General features: G+C 55.2%; 5 protein-coding genes across 5 annotated transcripts; 3 read left to right on the forward strand and 2 right to left on the reverse strand.

The window, feature by feature from the left end:
* Positions 1-314: 314 nt before the first annotated feature.
* AYL99_04873 (hypothetical protein) lies at positions 315-5,037 on the forward strand (the record flags this gene model as incomplete). Its single annotated transcript, XM_018836385.1, has 3 exons — positions 315-364; positions 420-4,309; positions 4,595-5,037. The coding sequence occupies 3 exons, from the start codon at positions 315-317 to the stop codon at positions 5,035-5,037; spliced, it is 4,383 nt and encodes a 1,460-aa protein (XP_018693238.1).
* A 728-nt stretch (positions 5,038-5,765) lies between these two features.
* AYL99_04874 (hypothetical protein) lies at positions 5,766-7,385 on the reverse strand (the record flags this gene model as incomplete). The annotated part of the gene is made up of 2 exons (XM_018836386.1): positions 5,766-6,096; positions 6,166-7,385. 2 exons carry the CDS (start codon positions 7,383-7,385, stop codon positions 5,766-5,768), a joined length of 1,551 nt encoding a protein of 516 aa, XP_018693239.1.
* Positions 7,386-8,752: 1,367 nt separating this feature from the next.
* Positions 8,753-10,126, forward strand: AYL99_04875 (hypothetical protein; the record flags this gene model as incomplete). Its single annotated transcript, XM_018836387.1, has 1 exon — positions 8,753-10,126. The coding sequence occupies one exon, from the start codon at positions 8,753-8,755 to the stop codon at positions 10,124-10,126; it is 1,374 nt and encodes a 457-aa protein (XP_018693240.1).
* Positions 10,127-11,053: 927 nt separating this feature from the next.
* Positions 11,054-13,319, forward strand: AYL99_04876 (hypothetical protein; the record flags this gene model as incomplete). The annotated part of the gene is made up of 2 exons (XM_018836388.1): positions 11,054-11,082; positions 11,138-13,319. The coding sequence occupies 2 exons, from the start codon at positions 11,054-11,056 to the stop codon at positions 13,317-13,319; spliced, it is 2,211 nt and encodes a 736-aa protein (XP_018693241.1).
* A 207-nt stretch (positions 13,320-13,526) lies between these two features.
* AYL99_04877 (hypothetical protein) lies at positions 13,527-14,231 on the reverse strand (the record flags this gene model as incomplete). The annotated part of the gene is made up of 2 exons (XM_018836389.1): positions 13,527-13,947; positions 14,044-14,231. 2 exons carry the CDS (start codon positions 14,229-14,231, stop codon positions 13,527-13,529), a joined length of 609 nt encoding a protein of 202 aa, XP_018693242.1.
* Positions 14,232-14,498: the final 267 nt, after the last annotated feature.

Genomic DNA, 14,498 nt, shown 5'->3' on the forward strand with positions numbered 1-14,498 from the left:
GAAATACTGGCTGCACCACATGCTCCATAAAGTTATGTCATACCGATCGCATCCCGATGCTATGGCAGCCCTACTCACCCGGCCTGCACCTTATCCTCGGTGATTCTTCATGTCATGGACACGATGGCGACTCTAGGAACAGCAGTTCGAAGCATCAGTCACCAAACATCATGCAGCTGAGGGCCGTCTTCGAGTTCTGCACCAACGTCTATCCCTTCTAGCCCGTCAAGAATGGTTCGAAACACATGAGGCTCTCTCGGGTTTGAACAGTGTGTTAGTGCAGATCGCGGCATGTACACTCTACCTCCAGAAACATGCTCCTGCTCCATCAGACTGGCGCTGTCCGGGTCGGTGAGGTCGTGAGGTACGGTGTCGATTTCCCCGTCTGTATGCCTGCTGGCTAACCTCTGGCTACACAGATATACTGTAACCTATACCCCTAGCCTCGACCGCATCCTTCCGCCCCCGACACACTTGCACGTGAAGATCAAGAACACGGTTGCTGCACCTCTCCGTGCTGCCTATCTCCATGGGCCTTACACTCTATACGTGGCGTGCTACCCGTCCACATTCGATCCGTACAAGAAACATGAAGCTGCCGACACGGAAGGCGTACCGTACTTTGAACCGCAGTTGAAGGCCGGTGGGCAGTGGAACGCGAAACTCACGGTCCCCGAGCATGTCAGAGAAGATGCCCAGAGACAGAGCATCGACGTACGACGCGGAGATCGAGGGGGAAGTGAGCGGAAAAGCTTCACCTGGATCATCGAAATTGCCTCGCAGGTGATCTTTTCCAAGACCGCGAGCGTGGACTATGAAGTCCTCGTGGGACGCGATGAGAAGTCCGTGGAACTGGGGTTCCATGGTGTCATTGGATCGGGCCAAGGTGCACCAGGTCGACTCGAAGACCATCAACAGGCTCGGTCGCAAAAAGCCACCTCTCCGCAGCACCCGAGGGGCGTCTTCTCCAAGGCAGTCCGACTGGTGGTCGATGACACCCACAGCCTCTGGAACACTCCTCCCTTTCCCGAGTGGGAGGAGGAGGCCGACGGGCAAACCAAAGTCCGGGTGGAACAGGGGCCCCAGCACGGCGACAAGAGAGATGCTGACGCCAAACCGGAGAAGACGCAGAGGAAGCAGAAGAAGATCCACCTGGTCCTTCTCACCCATGGCATTCACAGCAATGTGGGTGCGGACATGTTGTTTATGAAGGAGAGCATCGACACGGCCGCGAGGCAGGCGAGGGAAGACGCCAAAAGGAGGCGGGCCGAGCTTAGGGCTCGACGTGTGGCCCGGGAGAATGAATTCGGGCGAGATGCTCTAGGACAGCGATCACAATCCATGCCGGACATTACGAGAGCCGGGGATCTTCCTCCTGAAGCTGCTAACCCTGTTGACTTGGAGGAGGGTCATCAGGAGGAGGAAGATGAGGAAGACGAAGAAGAAATCTACGTACGAGGCTTCACCGGCAACACCATGAAGACCGAAAGAGGCATCCAGTATCTGGGCAAGCGTTTCGCCAAATACGTCCTCTCCATCACCTATCCGGACCAACCGTACTTACCGGTCAAGTCGTCCATGGGGAAGTCCCTCTCACAATCTCTAGCATCATCCTTGTCCAATAAACCAAGCCCGCAAGACCAGGGCAGCACGCAACCGGCACATAAAAACAGCAGCATCATCAAAGACGAAAATCACCGAGCTCACAAGCTGCCGTACCGCATCACCTCCATCAGTTTCATCAGCCACAGCCTGGGCGGGTTAATACAAACGTACGCCATCGCGTACATCCAGAAGCATTCTCCCGAGTTCTTCAACCTGATCAAACCGATCAATTTCGTCGCCATGGCCACACCATTTCTGGGCCTGAGCAACGAGAATCCCATCTACGTCAAGTTTGCCCTGGATTTTGGCTTGGTTGGGAGGACCGGCCAGGACCTGGGTCTGACGTGGAGGCCGCCAACGTTGGCGAAGAGCGGCTGGGGAGCTGTGGTGGCTGGATTCACGAACGAGTCTCACAAAAGCGGCCCAGGAAAGGAGTCTGATCCGGGGGCCAAACCTTTACTGCGGATTCTGCCCACGGGACCAGCGCATGTGGCGTTGAAGAAGTTCCGAAATCGCACCGTCTACTCCAACGTGGTCAATGACGGGATTGTGCCTTTGAGAACGTCCTGCCTGCTGTTCTTGGACTGGCGAGGGCTGGGTCGCGTGGAAAAGGCCAGACGAGAAAGCGGCCTGGTCGGGACCATGGTGGGATGGGGTTGGGCTGAAATGACGGGACAAAATGCCAGCGACCCTAGAAAGGCGCTGACCTGGAACAACTTGTTCAGCGACAGTGGCGAGGACGTGAGCGCCCACAAGTCCGGCAAATCGACCCCGGATCCCGAATCGAAAGTGCCGCAGGCGGAGACCAGCGAAGGCTTCGATCACGACCAGCGAGCGCCCGAACCGGAAGAGAGTCAGTTCCTGGAGAAGAAGGACAGCCTGTCGTCGGAACGGTCGACAAACGCCGCCGAAGTACGATCAACATCCGCACCGAACTTGTGGACAGAACTGTTGAACTTCTTCAAGCCACATGCCGGACAGCGAAAGTCACCACCGGGCAGTCCGCCCAAGAGTCCGAGGAAGACGCAGAAGATCTACCGACGAGGGCAGACAATGTATCACCAGCAAGAGCAACAAGACTCTGGCGAAGCGTCACAAGAAATCCCTCAAGCAGAAAGCAATGGAAATGCCGAGAGGGGTGTGGTCCGCGGCGCATCATTATATACCAACAGTTCCCAGGACGGCGGCGCCGGCGACGTCGAGGCGCCTCCCAAAACTACCTTTTTCGAGTCGGCAGGAGATCTCCTCAACCCACCACTGCCCCCGAAGGACTTCATCCTTGATCCTGCGGCTCGCCCGAGGACGATTTTCCATGACCGTGTGTATCACCCACAAGACATCCCTCCGCCGCCAGCGAAACGGCAGCGGACTTTTGGAATCAAGCGCTCCGCATCGAGCATTGGGTCTCAGTCATCATCCTCTCAACTCCCATCCGCGCCGGCTTCTCCCTCTGATGCTCGCCGCCCTTCCTCGGGACACTCTCCAGACAATCCCACGGATGCTAGTCAGGCACCACAACAGTCTCAGGCTCAAGAGGTCGGTGCCATGAAAATCGAGGAGAAAATTGCTCGTGCCTACCATAAAGATCTGTCGTGGCGTAAGGTTTTGGTGCGGCTCGAGCCTGATGCGCACAACAACATGGTGGTCCGCCGGATGTTTGCGAATGCGTACGGGTGGCCGGTTGTGCGGCACCTGTGTGATACACATTTCGGGTACACGGCGGCGGCGAGGACCAGAGATGAAGATGAAGAGAATGTGGAAAGAGCAGTGGGACGAGAAGAATTCGCTCCCGGTGAGGAGAGGGAAGGGGAGAGTGTTAGGGGCCAACGAGACCTCCCCGAGGAGAAGGGGACCCAAGGAGGCGTTGATGACGGTGAAAAGAAAGCAAAGACTACTGATAATATCAGAGTCACCGAGTCGAGTCCGACCGAAGTTGCGGATATCCATGCGGATCTGCAGAAGTTACACACGGCTTGGAAAGTGCGAGATCGCGACAAGCAAGTTACTCCCACCCGACGTGCGACGAAGCGGACCGAATCCGAAATCCGGGAGTCCCGAGACGATGTCGCAGAGCTGGTGTCCCGGATTAGTGCCACAGGGGAGAGCAGCTACAGCGGCATGAACTCCAGCAAAGCTGCACTGTCCCGGCTTGTCCGGCAGGACAGCGCACGATGGAGTGATCGGTTTTTCGAGGGAAGTTCGGACGGCGACGAGGAAGACGAAGAAGACGGGTTGGGTGAGGAGTTGAGGAAAGCGAAGTATCGAGGGCAACTCGATCGCATGTTCAACATTGACTTCGACATCGACTCGGCCGATGAGGGAATGACCACGTCGAGGCTTGTGGATGGGCCACTCACCGCCAGCCCGCAGGGTACGAAGCTGAGTAGGCCCAAAAAAGGAAAAGAAAGGGAGGACGATAGATCATCAGCGTCTGGGGGCAAGGATGGGCACATCATCATCGATCCACAAGCGCCCTTCTCTGCGGAGCCCGGTGAGCTGGAGCCTCTCTCACATTCTTCGGCGGGCACAAGCACGTCGACACGCCATGTCAACGATGGGGAAGTCAAGCCGGAGGCACACCTGGAGCCTGAATCGATCCCTTCCATGAGCACCAGTGCAGCATTGGGCCTGTCGCTGGGCGAGAACGTCGATGAGAGATGGAAAAGGGAGACAAGGCCTGCAAACGTGGGAGAAGCTGGCGGTGGTGTGGCGGAACAGGTCGCTCTGGCCACCAGAAGAAGCAAGGAGGAGCAAAGGCAGACATAGGACTCTTCAGCCATGCTGTGTGATGCTTTGAAACGGGGGCATTGGCATTGGCGCCACTGAGAGCGGAGCGCCTGTACAACTTTATGTGTTCTATGTTTCTGTAGAAATAAATTTAATCATCTTTGTCTAGACACTGCCGGCCTGGAGACTCAGTCCTCTGACGTTACCATGTAATGACCGATGGCTCCTGATGCAGAAAGGACATGGTGATTGGAGTGGACAGACAAATCCGGAGAACTGGCAGCAAAGGGACGGCCTCTTGTCTTGTTTGACCTCACCAACGAGATCTCCAAGGTGCGTCCGTTGGAACCGGGCGAGTGCATCGTTCTCACCCCCGTAACCCTCGCGGAGGGATTTCGCGAGTTCCAAGAGCGGGTACGAGATGCGACCAACAAAAAGACTCTGGCGTCGGTCAAGGATGCTCTTAAAGAGACTATCAAGAAAGTCGAACAGTGCGAGGGGGAAGTGGTCGCGGCGAGAGACACCGTGGGGATAGCCGGGAGGAAGCGGAAACGCCGTGCAATGGATGCTGTTGACGAGCAGATGGAAGTGGTCGTCGGGTTGAGGAAGCGGTTGAAGACGAATCCACTGGAGGCTGAAGACGATGTCTCTGATACCGAGAACGGGGCCGAATCTCAGGAATCTGGAACTCTCCGTCGCCTGTGATGGATTGGCAAAGCGAGAGCATCGACGTCGAAGACTGATGACGGGTTGTTGAAGGCAAGCAAGGGAGAACTGCAGACTTGAACAAGCACGATGTCATGATTGTGGACGAGGATATGAGAAATTGTGGAGTGTTGTCATTTTTTATCAGAGAATGCAATCTCCCGCGCTCACCAGTTACAGGACTTGTGCTTCGGACGACTTGTCCTGGCGCCGCGGGCGAGGTCGACTTTACACAGGCCGAGCCAATTTCAAAACATGAAGGAAGCCTGCTGTTCTTGGTTGCAAAGAAAGGTAATTGTGATTCATCAGAGTTAAGGGTACATATGTAGGGTGGTGGTGGTAGTAGTAGTGGTAGAATATATATCCCTTTTTTCTCTCTTTCTCTCCCCCCTGTGCGACTGGCTGGTGTCATAGAAAATGGGTGGTTGTTCTGAGTGTGATATGCAGGAAGGATGAATGCATCGATGGCCGCAATGGGCGACGGAAGGAGCTTGTGAATTTCTTTCGGCTCTGGTTGCCATCACCCCGTCAAATCAACTCTTCTTCAGTGTTTCTCTCGTACACCAGCCCCATTAGATAGGTCTCGAAGAAACTTTCGTCCGTCTCTGCTCGTCCCCCTTCCACGTCCTCAACGACACATTTCTGTGTCAAGAGGAGTCGTGGGGAGTCAAATCGGTTCCCGTCATTCCGACTCCACGACTCCCTTCGTAAGAATGATTTCTTCCCGCTTAAACCTTCTCCTGCTTCTCTGCCATCATGCCCTCGGCACCCACGATGGGTCCGACCGGGCTCGGGGGCAGGACGTCCGCCCTCGTCTCGTCGGTGAACTTCAGATCCTCGTCGATGTCGGTCGTGTCCTTGACCTTAATCCAGATGACCGGGGCCGCCACGACGAGAGAGCCGGCCAGCATGCCCCAGTTGACGGCGAACTCGGTCATGAAAGAAACATAGTTGGCATCAAGTTGCGGTGAGATGGCGGACCCGGCGGACTGAATACCCTTGTAGAAGCCGGTGAAGTTGGCGAGTTTGCGCCCGTTGTTGGTCAGTGCGCCCATGAGCCTGTGTGGAAACGCAGTCAGTGGGACCAATTCATTGGGTTCACCTTTGGGGGAATTAATTCTGACTTACCAATACGAAGTGGTCTGCCACACAGAGTCGTATGCTCCATAGAACATGTACAGGAACATAGGGCCGACATAGCCCGGGTCGGTAAAGTCGAGCTTGTGGTAGTCGTCGGCACTGGTCTCGGTGCGGTTGTATCGTTTCTGGAAGTCGTAGCCGCCACCCCAGATGACAAAGGTGAGCACGAAGAGCGTTCCGATGGCGATCTTGGCACGGGTGGTGCGGCGGAAGTAGGTGGTGTCGAGCAAGAAGCCGAAGATCCAGGCGCCGATGATTTGGGACAGGTAGTACAAGACGTTGTTCAAGGAGCGAGTGCGGATGTTGAAGTAGGGCAGGTTCACGTCTTGGAAGTGGTAGGTGTAGAACCAGTTGGAGGCGAAGAACATGGGGAAGAGGAAGATGATGTACCAATCCGTCACCAGGACCTCGAACAGGCCCTTGATCTCGGATTTCCAGGTCGGGTTCTTCATCAGGATGACGCGCGAGCCGTCACTGCGTCGAACGAGGAAAGGATTGCAGAGAAATCCGGCCAGCACAAAGCCCACGGCCATCAGGACGATGAAGGCAATGTATGTACCATCCTTCACCTTGTTGGCCGTGGAATGCAGGTTCTGGCCGAGGGGGATCAGAGCACCTATCACGGCACCCAAGTTGAAAATCATCCAGAACACGGCGATGTACCGACCCTTGGATTTCTCCGGGGGGTAAGACATCATCACCGCACCCTGGGCAGTCCAGAGAAGACCAGCGCACACACCCAGCAGGGCACCAGCGAAGATGAGGAAGCCTGCGTTCTGATTGTGGTTGTAGGACAAGATCGAGGCAATGTACAGGGTGTATCCGAAACCCCCCAAGCCCAGGGTCAAGCGCAGACCAATCTTGTTGGCGATACTGCCGGCGAAGAAGCCCACCACGGAGAAGGTGGAGTACAGGGCGGTGCTGGCATTGTTAATGTCGTGCGCATTGACCTGACCGGCGGCACCCAGACCATTGACTGCATTGAACATGCCGGGGCACAGGAAGCACACCAGCGCAACGAAGACAATCTGGAACTGAGGTGAGGCATATGCGGGAATGGTGATGGGCCCCAGTTTAAATTCCTTGTACATCCATGGCTTCCCGGTGGGCTGCCTCTCTTCTTGGCTGTGGATGATCTCGGGCGGCGTGTCGGTGCCGCCAGACTTCTCGGTCGTGGAAGCCATTTTCTCGTTGGAGATATCAGACATTGCAGAGCACCCAAGCAATGCTGAGAGGGAGAAGAGAAGGAGGAAGGGAGAGAGGGAGGGCGAGCAGCGAGGTTTTCGGGGGGGGAGGCTCAAAAGATTTAAAGTTGGGACGATTTTAGGTGGCGAGCGGAGATCAAGTGCGGAGTCTCGGGGCAGATTCCTAGTGGAGTCTGGCTCATGTGGACGGAGGACTCGAAGGAGCAGATGAGGTCGCGTGCGAGAGCTGGAGGGAACAGGAGGGACAGACGAGAGAGGAGAGAAGGAAGTAATATAGAAAGAACCGTCTCAACCAGGTCAATGGTAGAGTTCCGTCCAACAGTGTCACCAGTCACCCTCAGGCGAATGGTTACCTTGGGGGAGTTCACAAGAGAGATAGAGAGATGGAGAGATAGAGCCGTAGCATTGTAGCCTCACACAAATGCAGTTACAGGGAGCATATTGGAGGGGGGTGGAATGATGGCGGCAAAAGATGGGGTTTTTGGGGGGGTGGGAGAGATAGGGAGGAAGGATGGAGGAGTAGTAGCAGTGGTTGTGGTGGTAGTAGGAGTACTGTGAACGGAGTCCCTACCAGGTGTATCTCAGAGTCTCTCCGTCTCTCCACACAATGTCAGACGGGATGCCAAGCGCCCACGTGACGTCGATAACAGAGTCGCATTCTTCTCCGCCTCAGGGTTACATACACACACACCATACACTGCACCCCAATCTCACCCTTTGCTATCCCATTGCTACCCTGCCACCCTGCCTTTCTCAGCTTCTCGACGTCTCATTCTCTAATTCCCATTCCCATCGTCAATGTGGCTATCGTTGCATCCATTACCCCCTTGAATCCTCACCTCTAGGCTCTGCTCTACCACCGATTCCATCCCCCTTCCCATCCTGCAAAATGCCCAGCCGTCGTGGGCTACAACGTGCTTACACACTGCAACGTGACAGGAGAACACCCCGTCCTACTCCTTTCCCGCCGGCCCTCTCATCTGCTCACCTTGAGTTTCCCTTACCAACAAATCCATGGCTTGTCGCGCTCATTTCCGCAGCCTGCCGTGCCCCCCGGATGTCAGGATGCGCTGGGAACCAGTAGAATGTTCGATGCACCTGTCACAGCAGGAGAAAAAAAGATTCCCAGACAAACCTTATGACGTGACCTTCGGGCGAAAATATGTGGTTATCCGGCTACCACCCTCGTCCACCATATTATTTCAATGTCTATACTGCTGCCTCCGGGGTTTGGGCTTGTTGGTTCCTTTCATTCTTGTAGGGCTTCCCTACGAGCAATCGTCCCTTCCTTTCTCCTTGTCCCGCTTGATCCCTGTGCTGTAACGATCCCTACTCGTATCGTTGACTGACTCCGAACCTCCCTTTCCGCCATGTCGACGTCATCTCCGCGTGTGGTTAGATTCACCAATGGCTACCTCCTCAAGGATGGTGAATTGGTGGCCGGTGATCTCTGGGTGTCCGCCGAGACGGGACGGATCATAAGTCCCCAGACAGCCTTCTATTCCTCGCATCTGAGACCGGACAGAACAGTGGACCTTCGAGGCAGGATCCTATCCCCCGGCTTTATCGATGTTCAGATCAACGGCTCCCACAACTTCGACTTCTCAACTCCCGACGCAGACTTTCCCGCAAAGCTGACCCACACTACCCAGCAGATGATCAAGTCGGGCCTCACGTCGTTTGTCCCGACCGTCATCAGCACCACACCAGAGAGCTATCGTGCCGTGCTCCCTTATCTTGGCCCATCTGGAAAAGCCCGTGATGCCAGCAGCGGCTCAGAAAGCCTCGGAGCACACATCGAAGGCCCCTTTCTCTCGCCAGTGAGAAATGGAATCCACAACAAGGAAGTCTTGCGGGAAGCGCATTCTTGGGCCGACATCGAGGAATGCTACGGTGCAGAAAACCTCCACAATGTCAGATATATCACCGCGGCTCCCGAGCGGGGGAACATGATCAACCTGATCCCTGAATTCATCAAACGGGGCATCGTCTTTTCCGTGGGACACTCTGATGCTACGTTCGAACAGGCGCAGGCGGCCATGGCTGCCGGTGCCTCGATGGTCACACATCTTTTCAACGCCATGCGTCCCTTTGGACATCGGGATCCCGGTATTTTTGGCCTTTTGGGACAGTCGGCGCCTTCGACCCCTGTGGCCACACCCAAGACCAGCCGCCCCGCCAGTCCGGTGGGTTCACCACAAGGCTCTCCTCGATCGTCGAGGTCCACCCCTCGTTCCAGCCTCAGCATCAGCACCTCCATGTCGGATCTGGAGGATGAGGCGGCACGCTACAAGCAGCCGTACTTTGGCCTCATTGCCGATGGCATCCACTTGTCGGCGCAGACCCTCAAGATCGCCTATTCCGCTCACCCGGAAGGCGCCATCCTTGTGACTGATGCGCAGAAGTTTGCCGGATGTCCCGACGGCGCTTACGAGTGGCGAGGAGAAGATCGCTTCGTCAAGGAAGGCAAGCTGCTCAAGCTGGAAAGCAACGGGCGTATTGCCGGCAGTGTAGTGGACTTGATCGACTGCATCAACAACTTCAAGCGATGGACGGGCTGTGGCACGGCAAAAGCGCTGGAATGCGTGACAAGCACGCCGGCCAAGATGCTGGGCAAGGACGTGGAGAAGAGCAAAGGAAGGCTTGAGGTGGGCATGGATGCGGATCTGGTGGTGCTGGAGGAAGGTCTCGAGGGAGATCTGACGGTACAACAGGTATGGAAGTTTGGAGTCCAGGTGGCCTAAACCTTTTGGGCCAATGTTATAGTGTGGTTGCAAGTGCTCTGGTCAAAAAGTTTTGGTTGAGCTCGGCGTTGCAGGCACCATGGTTCATGATATGATGGAAGATGTATTGGGAAAGCTGTGGCTGACCATGCCATGATCGATAGAGACTTTTTGTTATTGTTTGACGCAACACCAGTGTTGTGCCGGAACGACGGGCGTAAAACGAGATACCTCTAGAGTGTGGCTGAGATGCCAGATGTTGTGTATATTAAGTGAGAGACATCTGTCAATGTGTAATTATTATGTATATTATTTGATAGACATTCGTCAATGTGTTGTATTATTATTATCATTATCATTACCACCGTCATCATCAACAAGACCAGGTTCTGTATGTATGTATTTGTTTGATTGTTGACCTGTTGTATACGGTAGATACCGGGAGGCACACACGGTACATATGTAACTGCGTGGTCTGCAGGGTCTGACGACGTCTCCTACTTCTCCCGACACTCGGATGGTCTCCGTGCCTTTTCCACCCATCAAAGCGCTGCAATGATTTGCGCGTTTAAACCTTTTTGTATTCCTACGTCAGGCGTCGACCAAGATGCACAGCGTGATGTCTTGCCACATATTGAGCCATATATACTGCCCGTGGCGGTGGAACGGAGAGCTCACCATGTCGCTCTGCTCAGCACCACCAGCAGCACCAGCGGCACGTGGCGGTCTAGACCTCTGGGCTGGCTGCCCCGTGAGACGCAAGAATAGCAACAGGGGTCGGTGGTTAATTAGCTCTCCCCGCGTTTTTTCTTTTTTGTTGAGCCAATTCACCGCGTCACGACGGCCCTGAGCATTGCTTTGGCCCTCTACTATTCGAATTGGATTGCCCGTCAGAAGCCTCTTCTCTGATTTTTCCGAGGCCAAAGGCTATCAGCAAGCACTGGAGCCATGACACTCCGGAAACACTACACCCCAGAGTAAGCCATCTCCTGACCAGCTCATTTCACATGGGCACCTATTCACAATTCCTAGGGTCCTTCTGAGTGCTCCAAGGAGGTCAGCAGCAGTTCCAAGTCCGGATGGGAAGCTCGCGCTCTACACGCAGTCCTCCTATTCGTTCGACACCCACTCTCGAACCAGCGAGATTGGTTGTCTGGACCTGACTCAGGGCACCACCGTCTCCATCAGCAAAGACCCCAAGGCCAGCGAGCCCAGGTGGCTGGGGACCAACTACGAAGTCGTCTGGTTGAAGGAGTGCGAGAATGGCAATACGTGCTTGATCGTCACCGACGCTACTCTCCCTGGAAAATGCTACACCGCCGGCACCATTTCAGGCCCCGTCTCCAGTCTCAAGCTCTATGTCATCGAACCGGGTAAAGTCGCCATTGCGGTTGCCGGCCAGGCAAATCAAGATGGCAGCTTGCACAATCCCAAGGACGTCCCGAAATCCCACACGTCGGCTCGTGTCTATGACTCCCTGTTTGTCCGACATTGGGACGCTTGGATCACCGAGCAGCGAAACTCCATCTTCGTAGGCTTGCTGCAGAAATCACAACCAATGGTGACTTCACGCCAAGGACGATACAGCTTGCTGGGCTTCAGGAACGCGTTACTGGGCTCCGAGCTGGAATGCCCTATTCCGCCGTTTGGCGGAGTCGACCACTTCGACATTGGCCCGACAGGCCTGACAATTGTGGCCAAGGACGCCCACCTCAACCCTGCCACACACACCAAGTGCGATTGCTGGTTTATACCGAAAACGGACCTCTTGGATCCGAAACCCGCAAGCTTCCACAAGCTTCATGCATCGGGGTTGAATGGAGCAGCTTCATCACCTGTCTTCTCGCCCGATGGCGAATCCCTGGCGTTCCTGCAGATGGCAACCGACGGCTATGAGAGTGACAAGAATCGGATCGTCTTTGTTCACGGCCTGACTGGGCTCGAGAAGGGCGAGTCTGTGTCTGCGGTCGAACTCATGCGCACCGACGATGGGAAAGGCGGCTGGGCCAAGTCTCCCACCGCGTTGAAGTGGTCTGTGGACGGCAAAATGCTATTGATGGAAGCTGAAGACACTGGCCGCGGATGTCTCTTTGCGCTCGACTTGTCGGCGGCTCCAGGCCCAGAATGGCAACCTCGCCAATTGACCCATGCCGGATACATCATTGACTTCGCACCGATGTCGACCCAGACTAATCTCTTACTCGTCTCCAGCAACAGCTTGGTCGACAACAGCACATACACTCTCGTCAACCCCGATCCCCTGGCCGAGACGCGACCGGTAGTCATTTCGTCGCTCAGCAGAAATGGAAGCATGTTCGGCCTCTCTCCTGAGCAAGTTTCCTCGCTGTGGTGGAAAGGCGCGAATGATCACCCAGTGCATGCGTGGATGATGAAGCCCTCGTTCTTCCGGGCGGACCAGAAATATCCGCTGGCGTACTTGATTCATGGTGGCCCGCAAGGTGCCTGGAACGACCAGTGGTCGACACGTTGGAACCCTGCCGTCTTCGCCGAGCAGGGCTACGTGGTCGTCTGTCCTAATCCGACGGGATCGACCGGATATGGCCAGGCCTTTACCGATGCAATTCGAAATCAGTGGGGTGGTCTCCCGTACGAGGACCTCGTCAAAGGGTTTGAATACATCGAGTCGGAATTGGGATTCGTTGACACCTCACGGGCCGTTGCCTTGGGCGCTAGCTATGGCGGGTACATGATGAACTGGATTCAAGGACACGACCTCGGCCGCAAATTCAAGGCGCTGGTCTGCCACGACGGGGTGTTCAGTATGACTGGCCAGTTGGCGTCTGAGGAGCAATACTTCCCGGTGCACGACCTCGGAGGGCCCATCTGGGAGCGACAAGAGATCTACGACAAGTGGGACCCCAGTCGCTTTACCAAATTCTGGGAGACTCCCATGCTCGTGATCCACAACGAGCTTGACTACCGCCTGACGGTCGCCGAGGGTCTGTCGGCATTCAACGTGCTCCAGATGAAGGGGATCGAAAGTCGGTTCCTGAGTTTCCCGGACGAGAACCACTGGGTGTTGAAACCGGAGAACAGCCTCGTCTGGCATCTCGTCGTGATCAACTGGATCAACAAGTTCGTGGGGTTGCCCAAGATTGTCGATCGCCAAGGCAGGGATGGCTCGGGGTTTTGCAGACAGGAAAGCAGGAGGACCTGGAGTCGGAGTCATGGGGCGTCTCGTCTCGAGCAGTGAGAAAAAGGGTGGAACATTCTTGCGGCTGAGCGGCGTTGTGCAGATATTTGGACAGCTGAGATACCCGAACCAAAGAAAACGGCTCTCCTCTCAAGAAATGGAAAGGGTGAGCTCTGTCTGGTGCTCTTTGGCCCACCTCATCCCCCTCATCCGTGATTTTAATACAAAGTAGTGCAGCCAACATCAGGTGTGTCCTCACCCTCGTGATCACGAGGGATTATGGTTGCTGAACAGCTCCTCTCTCACTAACTCGGCCAGTATCTTGTTGTCCAGTGGCTTCCCGTCCAACTCGCCTCCGGGTTTCAATAGCTCTTTCATAATGACGCCTTGCTTCAGTTCCCCCTGCGTCGTGGCCCTCAACGTCTCTATCTTCCCCCGAACCACTAATCTGACAACTGCGGGATCCATCAGCTTCACACTCCCCACCAATTCATCAATCACCTCCATCTCTTTCGCTTGCTTCTCTGCCAGGTCTGGTCGCTTGGCCGCCTCAGCCTCCTTGATCGCTGTCTCTGTGGCTGCTTTCCGCTTGCGCAGTAGAGCGAGAATCTGCAGGTCTGTCTTTACGGGCGTGGAAGAGGAGGCCGCTTGGTTGATCTCGGAGATGGTGCCCCGGAGGACGGATAATCTTACCGCGGGGTTTATCTCAGCATCTAGAAGTATTGGAAGGGAGTGTGTAGCAGACGGTTTTGTGTGTGAAAGAGAAAGACGGTGCGGCCCTTACCTTGATGTGTCCTTTGCGCGCATGGCAGTCTTCAGTTCATTCTTGATCTTGACCAGCAGAGGCGAAGCTGGGGCTTCGGTGGAGGTGGACAACCAGCGAACGCCAACCGGTGTATTCCTGGGGATACATCGAGAGCAAATTGGCTGGTCGAGGAGAAACAAAAGCTTGGAGTTGCGGATGGACGCCATGTTCAGCACCTCACCAAGACCAGGTACAAGCTGCGAGGCAAGAAGAGATCAAGACACAACTGCTACATAAGTTTGTATGTAAATCGATGGGAGAGAACGAAATTGTTTACGCGAGTCATGGTACCTGACGCTAAACTCGTTTGGGGCTGCCCGCATTACTTGCCATTCCAGTCGCGTCTATATTTCCATCTTTGTCTCTATAACACCAAAAGTGAACACTTCTGTGAGGCTGGAGCTCGGCTGTGTATGGGCTGAATATTGCTCTTT

Source organism: Fonsecaea erecta, assembly GCF_001651985.1.
Source record: "Fonsecaea erecta strain CBS 125763 chromosome Unknown Scaff4, whole genome shotgun sequence".
Classification (NCBI taxonomy): Eukaryota; Fungi; Ascomycota; class Eurotiomycetes; order Chaetothyriales; family Herpotrichiellaceae; genus Fonsecaea; species Fonsecaea erecta.